Here is an 18,785-nt window from a genome sequence, read left to right as displayed (position 1 = left end):
TTACTGTGCTTACTGTGCTCAAGCCTCACTTTCTCCACGCTGGATTCAGTCTCGCTAGTTCCTTTACACTACTGTGTGTTATGTATTTGGATCAGTTTTTCCTTCCTAAAAATATTTAACACCTGGCAACACAGAATTCACTGTACCTCCCATCGTCCAGCTGGAGAGCTCTTAGTCCTGCCAAGCAGGCTTCTTTATTTACTCGGCTCAAGTCATCGCCAAGAATAACTAAGCAGGAAAGGCCAGTGTAAGTCATTGCTATGTGCCCGCTATCATAGGGATGAGCAATGCCGGGACCCTGAAACACAAGAAAATGCAACTATAATTATTATTACAGTTTACAGTTATCAACGGATAACAAAACAAGCATTTGCTTTAGCAGAAAACAAAGATCGTTTTCCTGAAGTGTCTTTGGGCAGGAGCAGTGTTCAAAACTCCCAGTCCTCTAGGCGCATTTTGCGACGGAATTTCATTACCACAAACAGTTTCTGAGCTCTGGGCGCAGTACTGAGCCTAAAATTTCAGATTTCTAACACTGGGCAGGAGAAATATGCAAGAGCACTGCCTGAATGGCTATATATAAATGCCCACCTCTGCATGACCCACACATAGCAGCAGCTATGCAAATAGCAGGAAGTGTGACAGTTATTTTAAGACCAGGGTGCATTTCCAACACCAGAAGAATTTTGCACAGATATCTACGAACTGATGGCTGCTTCCAGTGCGCCAGTTTAGTCCTATATGGCAGATCTCAACTACTGTACTAGGATAGATGACCAAACTAGACTTTCCTTTGCAAATATTCATGAAACGTTCAGTCTAGAAAGACAAACAGCTTGAGAAATAAATAAAACATTTTAATAAGCTGGTCCTGCAGAAAGGCAGCACTTCACAATACCTTTTTAGTATTTTCTGGGATTTACATTAGAGATCCCAGGTTACAAAATTCTGGCACCATGTAAAAGGATACAATGAGTTATCACCACACATCTAATATCACTTTCAATAAATCTGGAAATATGATCACACCATATAAATAGTGACAACCTAAAAAATAATCACACTCTGTTGATAAGAATTTCATGGTTGGTATGTGTCCTTTTTTCAGGACTTGCCCTCTTTTTCAGGAGCTAAATTTTGAGACAAATTGCATTTATTGGCTTTGAATGGCCATCATAGTATCCTATTTTTTTGCTCTTCAAAATATGGCAACCCTATTTTAAAAAGAGGCCACTCAAGCCCAGGTGGCTTACATTCTAGGGATGTGCATTCTCTCTCACTTCCATGAGTTGATAATGGGTTCTATCCAACTAAGCCATACCAAGAGTAGATTTCCATTTATTTCAGTGAGTCTACGGAATATCTTTAGGTTGGATACAAACTAATGGAAATATGGATAAGATGTGCTGTAGGTTTGATGTGTTATGCATCATTTAGAAAGTCTAGTCTTTTTTTAAAGAAGGATTTCATACCTCTCTCAACTGTAAAGAAAAGCCCACACGTGTTGGTTTGCCTGTCCATCATGCTAGTCTATCTTAAGGGCATCTATTTTTGTGCCTTCCTCACAAGAACCACACTGATGCTGTCCTGATAAAAGCAAGACAGATATGTAAGGAATGGAATTTCTGTCCATGCAGCCAGCCTGCTAGCACACTGACACTGCAGACTTATTTGACTCCTCTGAACTTGCATTCCGTGTATTTGATTTGTGCTCCCTTTCTAACCCACTTTCAATCCTACAGGCTGTTCATACTTCAAGGACCCCACTGCCACAAACTACATGAGACAACCACGTTATAAAGGTGACGGTTTCCTATGAAGAATATCCTCATTTAGAATAAAACATTCAAATGTGTGTTCAGGCAATGCTGCATTAATCTGAGGATTTGCCGCATTTTCCTGTATATAACACTCCCCCATGTATAAGACACCAATCGCCCATCCCACCTCTCCAATATCCGTGTAGAAGACGTTTTTAGCATAATTTTTTAATAAAATAACCTCGTCTTATACATGGAAAATGACAGTAAATTATGCATTAACACCTTTTGTCTGTACATGTCCAGGCTATGGAATGACGGAAAGAGAGTGAGCAGGATTCGCATCTAATGAAGACCCGAAGGAGGTGCAAATGGCCATGATTTGTGCAAAGTTGAAAGCAAGATAAACTTGGGAAAAATCAGGACTACTTTTAAAATCACTGATTTTTACATGTTCTGTGGGCACACCTTGAAAAACCTGTGGTTCCAAAATAAAGAACTGAACCGAACACATACTCCAGCAAGCACTACTGCTGAGCAGATGCCGTTCTTTTTAACAGACCTCAAGTAGGATATGAGCAGAGGTTGCACAGCTTCACTGCTTAGTCGATTCTATGAAAAGTGAACAGAGTACCCTATGTTCACATCAACTTGCAATTCTTGAGTCACAAGGGTTCACAGAACAACAAAATCATTATATTATCAAGTTGCAGGCTTCCACACATCCTACCTGCCCGCATACATTCAATGTAGTTACTTAAGTACTGGTAACTTACGGTGCAATCCTAACTTCACTTATCTGGGAGCAAGCCTCATTCAATTCAATGTGACTTGCTTCTGAGTAGACAACTTCCCAATTTCTATTCTTATTGGTTTTAAAAGCATAAAGCACATTAAAAAGCTGTGCACCCATTTCTAGCTCTCATTAAAATATGGCTTCAATAATAAGAGCACTGTTCTGCCTCACAGAAATGTTTTCAATTTACGGGTAGAATTTACAAAAATAGAGTGCTATTTTTACTTTAAAAAATGCTCACCTCAGAGCCTTATTTCATGATCATGTAAATATTTGTTAAAAGGCTGCAAAGGAAAGCACTGTAACTTCATGTAGTATTCACTAACCTTGGACGGATTGAATGGCATTCCCAGATACGAAGAACCACGGAATCCACAGCGATGCATGTTTGATCCTTTGTAGGAAACAAAACAACCCTAGTTTAACTTTGTGCATTCATTTTTCAAATTCCTAGCTATTTGTTTTAAACAATTCTACTGAAATTTAAAGTCTTTCTCTGGCTCATGATTAATGCCAAATCATATTCCCTAGCTCAGACTGCTATCCTAAGAAACTTAACTTGGAGTAACTCCTATTGAACTCTGTGAACCCACTTACTTTTGAGTAAAGGGGCTGGTAACTGTTCTGTCCCCAAGGGCCACATGCAGCTCAGCATTTACAACTATTTTCCATAGAAGGCCAATGGGAGTGGTTAGTTAGTTTTTCCACCCTGCTACATACTGATCATTTTCTGAGTTCTACAAACACTTCATCCTATGTAGTTGATGTAGAAATGGTCAGCTAGCCATTTTCAGTCTATCCCCTCCTCAGACTGACCTTCCAGGAAAATATAGCTGCTGTTCTAGGATCTAGCCTAGAACAGGCTTGCAGAGATAAGAGCTGTAATAAGCAACAGCTAAATAAAAACAAGCTGTGTTTTACATGTCATACAACTATATAAACGTTGAGCCAAAGTAAGGCATATAGAACCACACAAAAACAAAATTATTACAGCAATTATATTAAAGAGTTCATGTACCAATTGTTTGTCTTTTGTATATATTCTCTAAAAACTGAAAGAAAATCTCTATTATTCATGCAACAGTACCAGTCAGATCCTCACAAGAGGGGTCTCCAAGGAACACGTGCATACAACGCATTCATCCTGCACAAAGAAGTCTTGTTTAAAGAGTTTTTTCCATCTGAGATATACTAAATAATGAACCTCCAACATATTATTAATTTTTAATGTCACTCCAGTATTTATGGTGAGTTATATCCAATGCATCAATGTAGACAGTCAAGTTGTGTATCCATAGAAGTGACCAGAGGAGGAATTCGCTCTGGGAGGAGCACAGAGAGAAGAAAACACAAGGGTGCATCTGCAGCAGCACAACTGGATGCCTTCATCTGCCCCAACTGCAACAAAACATCTCTCTCCCATATTGGCCCCAAAGCCACAGGAAATGTATAATGTATAATTGCGTAAGTTAAACCCATTAAATGTTCTCCACAAGGGCAAATATTTAGAGAATTCACTTCTTTTTAACCTGACATACCAAAATGCCATGAAATACAGTGGGCTGTGACATTCCCCAGCAAAGCTAAACCTATACTTACTGTATATGAAAAGAATGCAGCTGTGAATTAGGGCTGTAAGTGACTCAATTTTATTTTGAGTACACCTACTGAAATTAATGGGCCCAACTTAGTCATTACAGTGGATCTCCTCTGAGTAAAACTTGGTCGATTGCCACCCTTGGTTTTGCTCTAGTATTTCAATTCAGAAAATACACTAAATTAGTATACAGAAGAAGCTTCAGAACATGGTTCTAGCTATTCACTGGCAGGTTTTCATTTCAGTGCCTGGTTTTGCAGAAAGCTGCTGTGAAAGAAGAGCCAAATCTATTTTCAGCTCAAAGAGCTTTTCTGGAATCTTTCACTAACACCTCATTACACATCCCAAGAGAATACTGATGATAGTCAAGAGTTTGTTTTGGTTTTTTAAAATACATTCATTAGCTTTGTTACTTTTAAGTTTCCTTTTGCAAGATGACCTTAAAGGTCCCATAAGCCTTCAATTCTTAAGTCAAGCACTCCAGAAATTAACAACCATGGAGAAACGCCACACAGAATTGGAGATTAACAGACAAACCATGATCACTATTCATTGAGTAGGAGTTAATCCAACAGTTTCAAAACAACAAGAGCAGCTGTTCTGAATCAATTATTATAGATGAGGTCTTATGGTAATTAGTCAGGAAGACTGTCTAAGGCTAATATTGAAGCTCCAAAATTTAAAAACAGGTTTTGGGAGATGTTAAGAAAGTAAGAAGTATTTTAGCTTCAGTAGGGATGTTTCATGTGAGTGCATATCTATTAATATGTCAACACTATTGATAGGTGCCACATAAAACTACACCTTTGAAAATCATGTCACTGAATTTTTAAGTATGGGGGGAGGACAGTTTCCTAATCATTTAATATTTTTAATCAGCTACAGTTAAAGATTAAATGTTAAGAGAAGTCAGAGGCATCACAACTGGCTGTACTCCTTGACCTTGACCTTCTCTTGAATCAAGGTCAAGGAGTACAGGGTCAAGATTTGGGAAAGACAATTACAATGGATAAATGGGAAAGCTTATGGGATAGGGATTCAAAATTTACACCCAATTACGATATAAAAGAAAATTTGCTAAAAATGCAGAATAGGTGGCATTTAACACCGGAGAAATTGGCAAAGATGTACCCGGGTGCCAGTAATCAATGCTGGAGATGCCTAAATGAGATAGGCTCCTACATTCATATGTGGTGGGGATGCAAACACATCAGGGTGTTTTGGGACGAAATTTATAGGGAATTAAAAAAAATAGTGAAATATTCATTTAAGAAAAAACCGGAAATTTTTCTACTAGGCATGCTAGGGGAAGATATCAAACCACAGGATAGATGTTTGATAAGTTACGCCACAGCGGCAGCAAGATTACTAATAGCAAAGGAATGGAAATCTCAAAAGGCTCCAACTAAGGAAGATTGGCAAATCAAAGTAATGAGCTATTGTAATTTGGCCAAAAGATATGAGGAAGTAAAGGGAATAAAGGAAGAAGATAGTGCGAAAAATTGGAAATTATTTATAGACTATATTGGGTGCCAGGCGGAAAAACCAAACCTAGTACAGAACTGTTAAACGCTCAAGTGAAATTATGGCAGGGAGAGAAGAATAAGAATAGAGAAAGAAATAAGATATAAAAGGTAGAAACAAAGAAATAATGTCGAAAGAAGGTAAAAAATGGTAGAGGAGTAGTGAAATAAAGAATGTGTTGTAAGAATAGGAACCAAAAGGTGCAGATATAAACAAGAAGGAGAACTGATAAGACAGTTTAGTGAAGGTTGAGAAGAAGGGAAAGGGGTGGGGGGAGGGGGGTAATTAGCTGTTGTATTTTAGATGCTGATTAATTGAAGGGACACACATATACATCTCGTAATTTTCATGTCTTTATTTGTTGCTGATTTTCTTTGATGGTTTTCTTGTCTTCATTTTTTCTTCATTTTTTCTTTTGTAGGTATTTGTGTAACGACTTGTAATAATCAATAAAGCTTTTTTTTTAAAAAAAAAAAAACAACTGGCTGTACTCCTTTGCTTACTATGGCAAAAAATCAACAAGCTGTTGTCAGCAAGAGTCTCTTGCAGCATCTTAAAGTCTAGGAAATCTATTAAAGTATAAACTTATGCTGTAATAAATTTGATAGTCTTAAAGGTGTCACAAAACTTTAACTGTAGCTTGCCCCTTGTTTTTACTGCAGCAGACTAGCACAGCTACCCCTCTGGAAGTTAACGCAGGAAGGATTTAGTACTTCAGTTATGGAATGGCACCACCTAGTGGTTGTGCTGCGTATAAATGGTACTACTACTGAAAACAATTGAAGCTTTAACAACAACAACAACAACAAAGATGTAACACACTCCATTGAGTTTGAGGAAACAAAACTGGAGCCTTGCGGCACCTTAAAAGAGAAAAAATATGTTTGTTAAGCTGTTGCAAGCCTCATTTTTGTGCGGACCTGGAAGCTATACGCCGGCTCCCTCGGCCAATAATGCGAGATGAGCGCGCAACCCCAGAGTCGGTCACGACTGGACCTAATGGTCAGGGGTCCCTTTACCTTTACCTTATTAAAAGACGCACAATCTCTCTGGAATTATTCTAACGACAGCTGAAATCAGGGGTAATGGGAGGAAGTCTTATTTTGTAGAGAATATATCCCCACCACCACCACACAAACATGTATGCAGTAAGTTCTAAAACAAAACAAGATTATCATGGACCTCATAACTCTAAGCTTTTGTAGTACAATACTGCTCCATTTGCAACACGTGTCAATATTTATCCCATTTTAGCCATAAATCTGATTTGACTTAGTGTATATGACAATTCACAAAGCACTATGGTGAAACTGCCAATAATCTGAAAAGAGCTTGTATGAAAGCCCTACTCTAGCTCCACTGAAGTGTTATTTTCTGATTTTGTAAAAAAACCAACAACATATTTTTAGACTTCTGCTTTTTTCAGTATTGGCTCATAAAAAGTACAATTAGAAAGAAGTCAGAACAATATCAAAACTAATTTGAAACACTTGTGGAACAGTCTTCTCCCACCATACTCTCCAAAACCCAAGCCACAGCATCAAATGAAAGCAGTACAAGACTTTTAAATATTTCACTTGGCTTAAGAACTTTAAGAGCAGCATTCCTGGATCAGACCAAAGACCCATTCACTCCAACATTCTGTTCCCACAGTGGCCAAACAGATGCCTATGGGAAACCCGCAAGCAGAACAAGAGCACAACAGCCTTCTCCAACTCGTGATCCCCAGAAACTTGCATTCAGAGATATGCTGAAAATAGTAAACTGTCATCATGATTAGTAACTAGACAGCCTTATCTTGCATGTGTTGGCTTTTGGTGATCAGAGTGGCATGAGGATCCTGATTTTATATGTATATTTCTTTTTAAAATGTTTTTAATATCTTACCACTCACCAGCAACCTTAGTGATTTCAAGATGTAGAACCAAGGAGTACTACCAGTAGTGCTCTCTTTTTCAGAAAGCCTACCTCCTAGATGGAGCAGAAAGCACAAGAGTACAAGACCACTGACTTCCAACAAGTAGGACAACAGTGCATTATTGGCATCTGGCTCAGTTCTATCAATTAGCTTGAGTTTCCCTGGTATTCTTCCATTGTTCTCTTATAGTAGTGGTGGGTTTGGCTTAACATTCATTAATGTAATAATAGTTCTAGCAAGTTATATTAGTTGCATATTTCTTGTACAGCTAAGCTAATAAGTCTTACAAGGAAATTCAGTACAATTAAGAAGGAACAAAGCCATTGACCCATCTAAGCACATTTAAGCAGCTTTATAAAAAACTATTATGAACATGTTTTGTCTTGATTAGACAAATACCTTCTGAATGTTTCTAATTTAACAGTATATTAAGAATTTCAACATATCCTTCTAGAACGCATCAAAGCAACATTTTTTTTTAAAAAAAGCAGGGTGTCCCCTACTTGAAAGCTTAACCTACTTTGCTTAATATAACTGCATCTATAACTCACTATAGCTCTTTGACAGGCTTCACTGCACAGTTCTGTGACCTGGCTAAGAGCATCTACATTTTAGTACTGCTAAGCACTTTCAATTGTTACAAGTAAGATGGTCACTGCTCAGCATCTCTCTGAACAAGGGTTTGCTCTCTATTATCAAAAGCTAAAAGCAGCACAAATGAGTGTAATGAAATGTCAGTAAGAGAAAAGCTAAAAACTCACTCACTGTCTTCTGTGGGAAGGACCTGCAGGGAATAAATCCATTCTATTATATCCTCTTTGTTCACCACATCTAAGGAATCCAACATATCCAGACCAGAGAGTGCAAAAAAAGCAATCGTCAACCTGCAAGGGAAGAAAAGCAGGATATTACTACCCGCCATCGATATCAAATGGTTTGTAAGCATGAGAAGTCGTACTTCTAAGCCACAAAGAAGTACCTGTGTTATGTGTCAGCTCCAGCATGAACTGAAAACAGACATGAGTGCTGCAACCCGACAATATGCTGCAGGGAGCTGGCTTACATGTAACTCTGCAGGCAGAAAGCCATGCTGCTGTCAAGCTTCACTAACCAACTCCACCTGGAGTGAAGGAGTGAAAAACCGATACCAACAAGCCTCTCCAACTGATGAAGCAGACCACACATAAATGTAGAATAACAACATGTTCACGAAGCTGTAAAATGACTGGCTCATTAGCATCAAAATCAGGAAAGAGAAATGTCTTCAGCACCGAGAGCCATGGAAGAAAAATGCAATCTGACAGGTAACAAACACAAGTCTTACACAAATCAGACACATTTTGGTGCTAGAAATTATGCAGATAAAAAGGTGGTGCAGGTGTCCCTACAATGTGGCTCCACACAGTTGCGTGTGAAGAATGCAAACCAAATAGACCATCTTAACTGTGAGCCCTGCAAGACCTGCATTGCTGGCCTGTTCCCACCTGGCCTGGGATGGTAATGCAATGACTGATTCCAGCTACAAAAACTGTTACTATTGAAAGCGATGCAGACCATCTTGTTTTGAGTCCAGAAAAACATGATGATCATGATGCCTAGAAACTATCAGAATGTAGTGCTCTTTAAAGACTTGGGTTAGGATGAAGATTTAATTTTGGAGCCCTGTTATTACTGTTGTTACTAGGATAATATTTTTGCATTTTATAGTTAGACCTTATTCTGAATCATAAGGAGACTGATTTTGTTGCATACAATCAACCTGCAACTTGAATGATCACAGCTTTATGTTTGGCTGGGCAACTGCAATTGCACAAATTAAACACATACAAGGTGGACAGCTTGGATGCAGAAAGAGCTTCTAAGCTCTCAGACTTGGTTACCAGGTTCTGGGGAGCTCCAGCAAGACAACCTGGTAAGCAAGGAGGAGATCTTAAAAGCAATTTCCGCAGCAAGAAAACTTGACACGGAAAGAGCTTTAAAGCTCGCTGAAAGCACCTCCAGAGCCTTTGGAAAGGTAGAGATGGACACACAGGGGCAGTTCTGGGGTTGTTCTTACTATATGTGATTTTGGCTTTACACACAATCCCTAAAACCACAGCACAAGTTGCGAGTCAACTGTATTTCCTAATGAATTGTAAATTCAACATTTAAACCACTTAAAACAAGGGTGGGAACCTTTTGAACCCAAGGGCCACTATCCAGGGGACGCATAAAAGAGATCCAGGTCCAGAGGCAAAAGTGGACAAAGAAAGGATGTAGCTTATGTTTGTATACAGGGGTACCTCGAATTACGAAGACGATACGTTCCGCAGCCGTCTTCGTAAGTCGAGGTTTTCGGTTCTCAAAGCGCTGCTTCGGCACATGTGCAAAGCACGATTTCGCATTTCTGCGCATGTGCAGAACGCACGCACCCAGCACACACGGAGAAAAGACTTCCGGGGGTTGTCGACTTCGGAAGTCGAAACCTTCGGAAGTCGAAGCGTTCAGTAACTTGTCGAGGTATGACTGTAGTAGGTTACATTCCAGCAACACAAATGTTAGAGGCATTTATGCACACACTCCTGAAGCATTGATGGGTAAGAGTAGGCACAGGCAACCTTGGCTCTCCAGATGCTTTGGAACTACAACTCCCATGATCCCTAGCTAACAGGGCCAGTGGTCAGGGATCATGGGAGTTGTAGTTCCAAAACATCTGGAGAGCCAAGGTTGCCTGTGCCTGGCACAGAGTGTGCCAAGAGCCAGCAGAAGAGGACTGAATGGCTGCATTGGAATCTAGGTCTCAGGTTCTTGACATGACGTAGAATTTTTTTTATTGTTTTAAAGAAAGCATTGATTTTTATCCACCCTGAGATAAAACAATAAATAGTAATCTTAAAACACAGAGCTGCTCACTACAGGTACAATAAAAAAAATCATAAATAACCGAGAAAACAACTAGGTTTCAAACTTGCAATAGAACAAGAGAAAAGTTGGTGCTTGGTGCACCTCCAAAAGGAGGACATTCCATAACTGACTTTATCTTTAATTCTCAAATGTCTTTTGTTTTATTAGTATACCTGTCAGACACAGTTCCACACAAACTACTTGAAGAGTACGGTACTGTATATTTATTTTTCAAAATTGCTGCCCAGAACATATTCTGTCAGATTTTTGCCAAGTAGGCCAAAATTAAATCTAATAAAACACCCAGGATGTGCACCTAGTAATTTCCTAGTACAACCAGTAGTGGACAGTGTGGATGGGGCTGCATTGCCAATCTGCATCCAGAGGGGGTTGAGAGGCCAGCTGGCTAGCCCCCAGCTGGATCATGCCCTTCCAGCCGACATGCTGGACCATCCCCCGACAAAAACCAGCGACCCAGACTTCAAAAGTCTGAGTACACTACATTAGCAGAGCGCGCTGCGTGAACAGAAGCAGCGTGAGGAGGCTTGTGAAAGCACAACAACAAGCAGATTTATTAAGCATAAATCAGGACAAAGAAAACATGTTGTCTCTCCTTCGTCTCCTCAGAGAGAGTCACGAAAGCAAAAGCTATACACAAACAGAAGTTCCCATCAATCTGTGCTGGTATGTAAACAGACATGTGACACGCAACAGTTCCATGTCTGCACTAAAGGTGGAATGGAATTTCCCAACATCCAACACCGTGCATAGCAGTGAAGAGGAAGGGGAAGGTAGGGAAGAGAAGGGAAGGGGAGAGGCAGTGGGAGCTTGGCACATGTGCAGCAGCTGAGCCAATGTGATGCTCCCACTACTGCACACCATGCTGTGTCCAGGGTGTTGGAAAAGCAATGCAGCTTCACCCGCACCACCTGCTACTGAGTTTGACAATACAGTCATACCTCGGTTAAGTACACTTCAGGTTGAGTACTTTCAATTTAAGTACTCCACGGACCCGTCTGGAATGGATTAATCCACTTTCCATTACTTTCAATGGGAAAGTTCGCTTCAGGTTAAGTACGGACTTCTAAAACCAATTGCCGTATATTCCGGCGTATAAGACGACTGGGCGTATAAGACGACCCCCAACTTTTCCAGTTAAAATATAGAGTTTGGGATACACTCACTGTATAAGAAATACGACCCGGCGTATAAGACAACCCCTGACTTTTGAGAAGATTTTCCTGGGTTAAAAAGTAGTCTTATACGCAGGAATATACTGTAAGTACTTAACCTGAGGTACCACTGTACCCCTAGAGGCGTTGCAGTACATCAGTAAAACTGAATTACTGTGTCACGAAATGATGTGTGTCTAAAAAGCGTCATCAACATGAAAAGTTTGGAAAGCTCTGCAATACCCTGTTTCTCATATTTTAAGACATACCCATAAAATAAGCCATAGCAGGATTTTTAAGCATTCAAGGAATATAAGCCATACCCCGAAAATAAGACATAGTGATAGGCACAGCAGCAATGCCGGCCGCGGCAGGAGGAGGAGGAAAAAAATAAGACATCCCTTGCAAATAAGCCATAGTATGTTTTTTTGAGGAAAAAATAAATATAAGACATGTCTTATAATATGAGAAACACGGTACACTCTTGGATTCACGTGACATCAGTTTTCTCTACAAACAAGAGATGTCATCTAATTACATTTTGGTGGCACATAATAGTTAACAGACACAGACCAGTAGCAATTCAAGTTATTAATGATTTGGTCAGACAAGCGTCATAATTAAGCATAATGTACACTTTGCTTTGCAGTCTTAGTTACAATGCTTTTATTCACCTCTATCTGGGTTCTGCAATATAATGAACAACCTCCAGGTCTGCTACACCCATTGTTGCTTGTAACCTGTTTTGCTTTTCACAGATCACAGATCACAAACTACTAACTAATCACACTGCTTGAGGAATTATTGAGAGCCATGGTATAATTAAGTGCACAGATTACCTGCATAGCTATTAGAACAGGTTCCTTAATAAGTGGCTCCATATACTGGAGAACATATTCAAGGAAAACATAATGCTGCCCTGAGGATTCTCCTAAATCTAATATTAAGTGGGTCAGCATTCCCCAATCATTGGTAGAAAAGCTGCAACATAGAAAGTAAACATTTTTTCTCTTTCATAGTACAGTCGTACCTTGGAAGTTGAACAGAATCCGTTCCAGAAGTCCGTTCAACTTCAAAATGTTCAGGAACCTGACGGACATTCAGGTTCCAAAGAACGTTCACAAACCAGAATAATCACTTCCAGGTTTGCTACGTTTGGGAGCCAAAACATTAGTCTCGCAAAGCATTAGACTTCCGAGGTACGACTGTATCATTTACAAAAAGATTAATTGGGGAGTCTCATTCCCATGAGCTAACTAAACAAATTTCTCCTGTTAGAAAATAATTTCTACTTAAGTAATTGATTTATTTCAAACTGACCAGTAGGGGGGAAATGAACTATTTCCAAAATGGTGATTTTATTCTTAAAGAGAAATCAGGTTTCAAACTGAATTTGCTTCTTGCTGACCAAATTCATTGTCCTCTTTTTTCTCAGAGGTTTTATCTCTCCTCCAACTCTTCAAGCTTTTTCATACCGTGTTTCTCATATTATAAGTCATGTCTTATATTTATTTTTTTCTCAAAAAACACAACATGGCTTATTTTCAAGGGATGTCTTATTGAGCTGCGGCTCCAGCCAGCTCCCGGGCTTCGCGCGCTGCCTGCTAAGGCTCCTGCCGGCTGCCGGGGCTTATCAGGAGCGCGCTTTGAGCTGCGGCTCCAGCCAGCTCCCGGGCTTCGCGCGCTGCCCGCTAAGGCTCCTGCTGGCTGCTGGGGCTTACCGATAGTGCACTTTGAGCTGCGGCTCCAGCCAGCTCCCGGGCTTCGCGCGCTGCCCGCTAAGGCTCCTGCTGGCTGCTGGGGCTTACCGATAGTGCACTTTGAGCTGCGGCTCCAGCCAGCTCCCGGGCTTCGCGCGCTGCGCGCTAAGGCTCCTGCCGGCTGCCGGGGCTTATCAGGAGCGCGCTTTGAGCTGCGGCTCCAGCCAGCTCCCGGGCTTCGCGCGCTGCGCGCTAAGGCTCCTGCCGGCTGCCGGGGCTTATCAGGAGCGCGCTTTGAGCTGCGGCTCCAGCCAGCTCCCGGGCTTCGCGCGCTGCCTGCTAAGGCTCCTGCCGGCTGCCGGGGCTTTGCTTAGCAGGGTCCCGATCCTTTGTTCTTTGCCCGCCGCGGCTCCTGCCGGCTGCCGGGCTTTGCGCGGCTTGAGCTGCGGGTCTAGCAGGGTCCCGGCGCCGCGCGCTGAGGCTCTACCGTAGCCGGGCTTCGCACTGAGGCTCCTGCTGCAGCTCTTGCTGTGCGTGCTGCAGCTCTTGCTGGCTCCCACTTGGACGGAGCTCCACGTGGCAGCGGCATCCAGTTCCGAGGAGGCATCTTCCTTTTCTTCTTATGGTACCGTATTTTGCACAGACCTGCTCCCACCACAACCCGGTACTGCTACGTCTTATTTTCGGGGTATGCCTTATATTTCGCCAGGTCATGAAAATCCTGCCATGCCTTATTTTTTAGGGATGCCTTAAAATATGAGAAACACGGTACATCTGAAAGATGTCTTTAACATTCAAGTTCTAAACTCTTAGCAGCTCTCTACAACAGGGGTAGGCAACCTAAGGTCCGGGGGCCGGATGTGGCCTAATCGCCTTCTAGAAATTTTTCTAGCAAATTGTTTCCCCTCCTTCCAAATTTTCAGACCTTCATGTTCCAAGAGCAATTCTGAAGCTGTTTCCTATCCTATGGATGTTTACTCGGAAGCAAATACCACTGCTTTCAACAGGGCTGGATCCAGAGTGTTTGAGGGGTTTTTGTTTTGTTTCTAACACTTCAAAAAAACTGTCCCAGGGTAACAGATATCTGAAGAAGTGTGCATGCATATGGAAGCTTATACCCAGAACAAACTAACTTGGTGCTACTGGACAATTATTACTTAGCCTATTGGTGAAGTAGTAGTAGTTGTAGCTGCCAGTACAGTATCTCCTCCCACACCAACTAGACCACTGGTTCCCAAAGTGGGTGGTACTACACCCTGAGCGGGGAACAGGAGACTACCAGACTTTTAAAAGCTTTGATGAACTGGATCAAGTTCATCAGTTTTGTTCAGTTAAAACTATTTAGCTTAATTCGATTTTGAATAATTGTTACTGCTTTGAATTTTACTGTGTTATTTCTTTCCTTAGTAGGCTGTGCAAACCACTATTCTGAATAATGCTTTTTATAGAGTAGGGGGCACTGGGGAACCAAGTTTATGGAACCAAGAGGGCAGTGGCCCAAAAAAGTTTGGAAACAACTGAACTAAACTGAAAGTTGTGTCAGGAAGCGGTAACAGAGGAAAATAGAAGAGGAAGAAACTGAAAATATATTTGCATTCATGCTGAACTAAAATTATTTCTCTTTGCACAAAGGAGGTATTGCTCCCAACTGAGACCAAGGCTCTGAAGGAGAGCTCAATTTGTATTCCAAAACAAGTTGTATTGTATGAAGGAGCGCTCAACATGTATTCCAAAACAAGCTCAACTTGTATTCCAAAACAAGTTGAGCTGCGATAATCATCTTAGCTGGCACATCTGGGAACAAGTTTCTCCTTTTCATATTCTTTCTGTACCTCCTTCCTGTTTTTGTTCATCTTACAAGAAAGCAGAACAGAAACAGACCTCACAATTTCATATTTAGCCAAGACTTAACGCATGTTAAGCCACAGCACCAAAGATAGTTTTCAGCCACTAGGTTTAAGCATATGAATTTAGTGGACTTTTAAGAGAAAGGACATGGCGTTCCTCACCTCTTATCTAAAAAGATAGGGTAGAGTCAGTTTATATTTTTATGTTGTGAACCACCCTGAGATCTTTGGATGAAGGGCAGTATACAAATGAATGAATGAATGAATGAATACATACATACATACATACATACATACATACATACTGTACGTACATACATACATAACAAACTACCTTTTACCAATTGGGTTGAAGCTTAACTTGAGTAAAAGGGTACCCAAAGCGCATACACAGAGTTCCCCTCAGTTCTGAGCTATACCACAACCAACATGGACTGGGGGGGGGGGGTCCGAGAGTTGGACGGGGGTAGGAAAGCAGAGAATCCGATTTAGAAATTAAACCTTGGGCAAGTCCAGAGGTCCGGGGGCTGCTGCCACCGTTGTGCTCCCTGACACAGTGGGGGAAACCTCTTAGGGTTATTCTACCCCCCCCCCCACTAAGCGAGAATGAACGTGAGGAAGAGACCCGCAACGGGATGCCCAGCCGCCGTGGACAGGCGCTTGTCCTTCTCCCACCCCGCCGCCGCCGCCACCCCGGGAGGGCTACCTGCTGGTCTCCAGGGACGAATAGCGCTCGGGCAGGATCTGCAGGCAGCGCTGGAAGAACCGCACGTGCCGCTCCTTCAGGAAATCCAGCCGCTCCCCGTCCCCGAAGCCCCCGTCCTCCTCCGACGCCGCCATGTTGGCCAACCGCTCCCTAACACCGCGCGCGCGCAGCGTCCGTCACCGGCGGCAGCCGCGGCACGCGGGTCACGTGGTGCGGCCGAGGAGCTGCGCTAATTGGGGGTGGAGGAAGCAGCTCCGGAGGGAGGAGGGAGCGCGCCCCGTGTACGGCTAAAGGGGCGGGGCCAGCCGGCATGGGCGCCAATCAGAGGCGACTTCAGAAAACTTGCCGTCGTTTAAATGGGAAGCGCGTCGATGGGTTTGGGAGCATTGAAGTGAGCGTTCTACGTTTTCTTGTAGGCGCTTGAGAGTTACTAGTCTCCCAAAATAATTGCAGTAAACGCCTTTTAAAAAGAAGAAAATGTTCGTGCTGGAGTGGTTAAAAAACCCCACAACCCTTACCTGCATATAGCATAGCTGCCAAGTTATCCCTTTTTTTAAGGGATTTTCCCTTATGCTGAATAGGCTTCCTCGCGAGAAAAGGGAAAACTTGGCAGCTATGATACAGAGCTGCTCCACACAATGGCAACCGCTTTAATGCCATGCTTTTTAATCATTTTATTCCATCGCTGCAGTGAAAGATATGACTCGAACCCAACATCCAGATTAGCTTTCTGAGCAGAAATGATCTTCTTTGAAGGATTCCCTCAATCTATTTTTTAATTCAATTTTTTTAATTTAATTTTTTAATTAACATTACTGCACAATGTGAGGGTGTCCACAGCTAAAAAGACTGCAAAGTAGTCATAACAGCAGCATTTTACAGTTTGTAAGTCACTGAGAAAGGCAGTCCTTCCCGTCAGGCTTACAATATAAAAAGACGACACAAAAGGAAAGTGGATGTGGTGGGAGAAGGAAACAAGAAAGCCCAGTGTCAAGTTCTTAGTTACAAGTTTTAATAACCATCTTAAATGGAAAAGTGCTGACAGGAGGCACCAAAAGTTGCTGGTATCTCAGCTGCACTGATACAAGTGGCCATGCATCCCTTCTGTTCTCTCCCTTGCTGCAGACAGATAAGTGTAGCAGCTGCCATGCGACAGTTGATGGAGGGAGGAGTCTGGTGCCTTAAGGACATAAGGGTGCTGTTGAATCAGGTCAAAGGCCCATCTAGTCCTGCATCTTTTCACAGTGGCCGGCCAGATGCCTATGAGGCCCACAAGCAGAAGCTGAATGCACCAGTGCTTTTCCCACTCATGATTCCCAGCAACTGGTACCCAGAGCCACTCTAAGCTTATACGCATCCTGCCCTTCTTCCCAAAGGAGCCCAGGGCCCACCCTCCATTAATTTCTCTATAAACTTATTTTAAAGCCATCCAAGTAGGTGGCCATCACTATTTCTTGTGGGAATAAATTCCATAGTCTTAACTATATGTTGTGTCCCTGTCCTGAGCCTTCCAACATTTAACTTCATTAAATAACTCCAGGCTTTATGAGAAAGGGATAAAAAGTTTCTATTTATTTTTTTAACATAATTGTATATACCTCCTCCACCATACTTATCCACCTTTTTGCTAAACTAAAAAGCTCCAGATGTTGTTTACTTACTGCGGAGTTGCTCTAAGTCCTTTATCATTTTGGAGGAGGAGGAGGAGGAGGAGGAGGAAGAGGAAGAGGAAGAGGAAGAGGAAGAGGAAGAGGAAGAGGAAGAGGAAGAGGAAGAAGGAGAAGGAGAAGGAGAAGAAGAAGGAGAAGGAGAAGGAGAAGGAGAAGAAGAAGAAGAAGAAGAAGAAGAAGAAGAAGAAGAAGAAGAAGAAGAAGAAGAATAAGATTGTTTGTGTTTGTTTGCCTGCCACCCAACTGACTGGGTCACCCCAGCCACTCTGGGTGGCTCCCAACAAAAAGTAGTAAAAACACAACACAACATCACATACTAAAAACTTCCCTGAACATGACTGCCTTCAGATGTCTTTTTAAAGGTGTGGTGAGCAGAACTGTGTTGTTGCACCATAGATTTATATAACAGCATTATGATACTGGCAGTTTTATTTTAAATTCCTTTCCTAATAATTCCTAGCATAGAATCTGCCTTTTTCATAGCTGCCGCATACTGGGTTGACATTTTAATCGAGCTTTCCACTTTGACCCAGTTCTGGGCACCACAGTTCAAGGAGGATACTGACAAACTGGAACGTGTCCAAGAGGAGGGCAACCAAAATGGTCAAAGGCCTGGAAACAATGCCTTATGAGGAACGGCTTAGGGAGCTGGGTATGTTTAGCCTGGAGAAGAGAAGGTTAAGGGGTGATAAGATAGCCATGTTCAAATATATGAAAGGATGTCATGTGGAGGAGGGAGAAAGATTGTTTTCTGCTGCTCCAGAGAAGCGGACATGGAGCAATGGATTCAAAATTCAAGAAAGAAGATTCCACCTAAACATTAGGAAGAACTTCCTGACAGTAAGAGCTGTTCGGCAGTGGAATTTGCTACCAAGGAGTGTGGTGGAGTCTCCTTCTTTGGAGGTCTTTAAGCAGAAGCTTGACAGGCATATGTCAAGAATGCTTTGATGGTGTTTCCTGCTTGGCAGGGGGTTGGACTGGATGGCCCTTGTGGTCTCTTCCAACTCTATGATTCTATGATTCTATGACCCAACCGTCTCATTCCTGGTCGTTGCCAGTTCAGACCTCATGAGTGTATATGTGAATTTAATTATTATTCTTTGCTCCAATGTGCATCAATTTATACTTACTTCCAATGAACTGCATTTGCAATTTTAGGTGTTTGCCTGACAACCATGTACAACATCTGGGGTTCCATGTTGAAAGGAAGTC

At 42.0% G+C, this 18,785-nt stretch overlaps 1 protein-coding gene across 2 annotated transcripts in view; it reads right to left on the bottom strand.

The window, feature by feature from the left end:
• The window catches only part of PGGT1B (protein geranylgeranyltransferase type I subunit beta), a 32,478-nt gene extending 16,410 nt beyond the window's left edge, over nt 1–16,068 (bottom strand). For both annotated transcript variants that reach the window (XM_035100016.2, XM_035100017.2), the window contains exons 1-4: nt 15,904–16,068; nt 8,361–8,479; nt 2,883–2,950; nt 147–298 (exon numbers count right to left, since the gene is read on the bottom strand). In XM_035100016.2, coding sequence (XP_034955907.1) covers nt 147–298; nt 2,883–2,950; nt 8,361–8,479; nt 15,904–16,037 — 473 coding nt within the window. In that variant the 5' untranslated portion in view covers nt 16,038–16,068. The remainder of the gene's footprint in view (nt 1–146; nt 299–2,882; nt 2,951–8,360; nt 8,480–15,903) is intronic.
• Nucleotides 16,069–18,785: the final 2,717 nt, after the last annotated feature.

This window comes from Zootoca vivipara, chromosome 11 (genome assembly GCF_963506605.1).
Source record: "Zootoca vivipara chromosome 11, rZooViv1.1, whole genome shotgun sequence".
Classification (NCBI taxonomy): domain Eukaryota; kingdom Metazoa; phylum Chordata; class Lepidosauria; order Squamata; family Lacertidae; genus Zootoca; species Zootoca vivipara.
The sequence above is the reverse complement of the archived record's forward strand: the minus strand, read 5'-3'. Positions and strand labels throughout refer to the sequence as shown.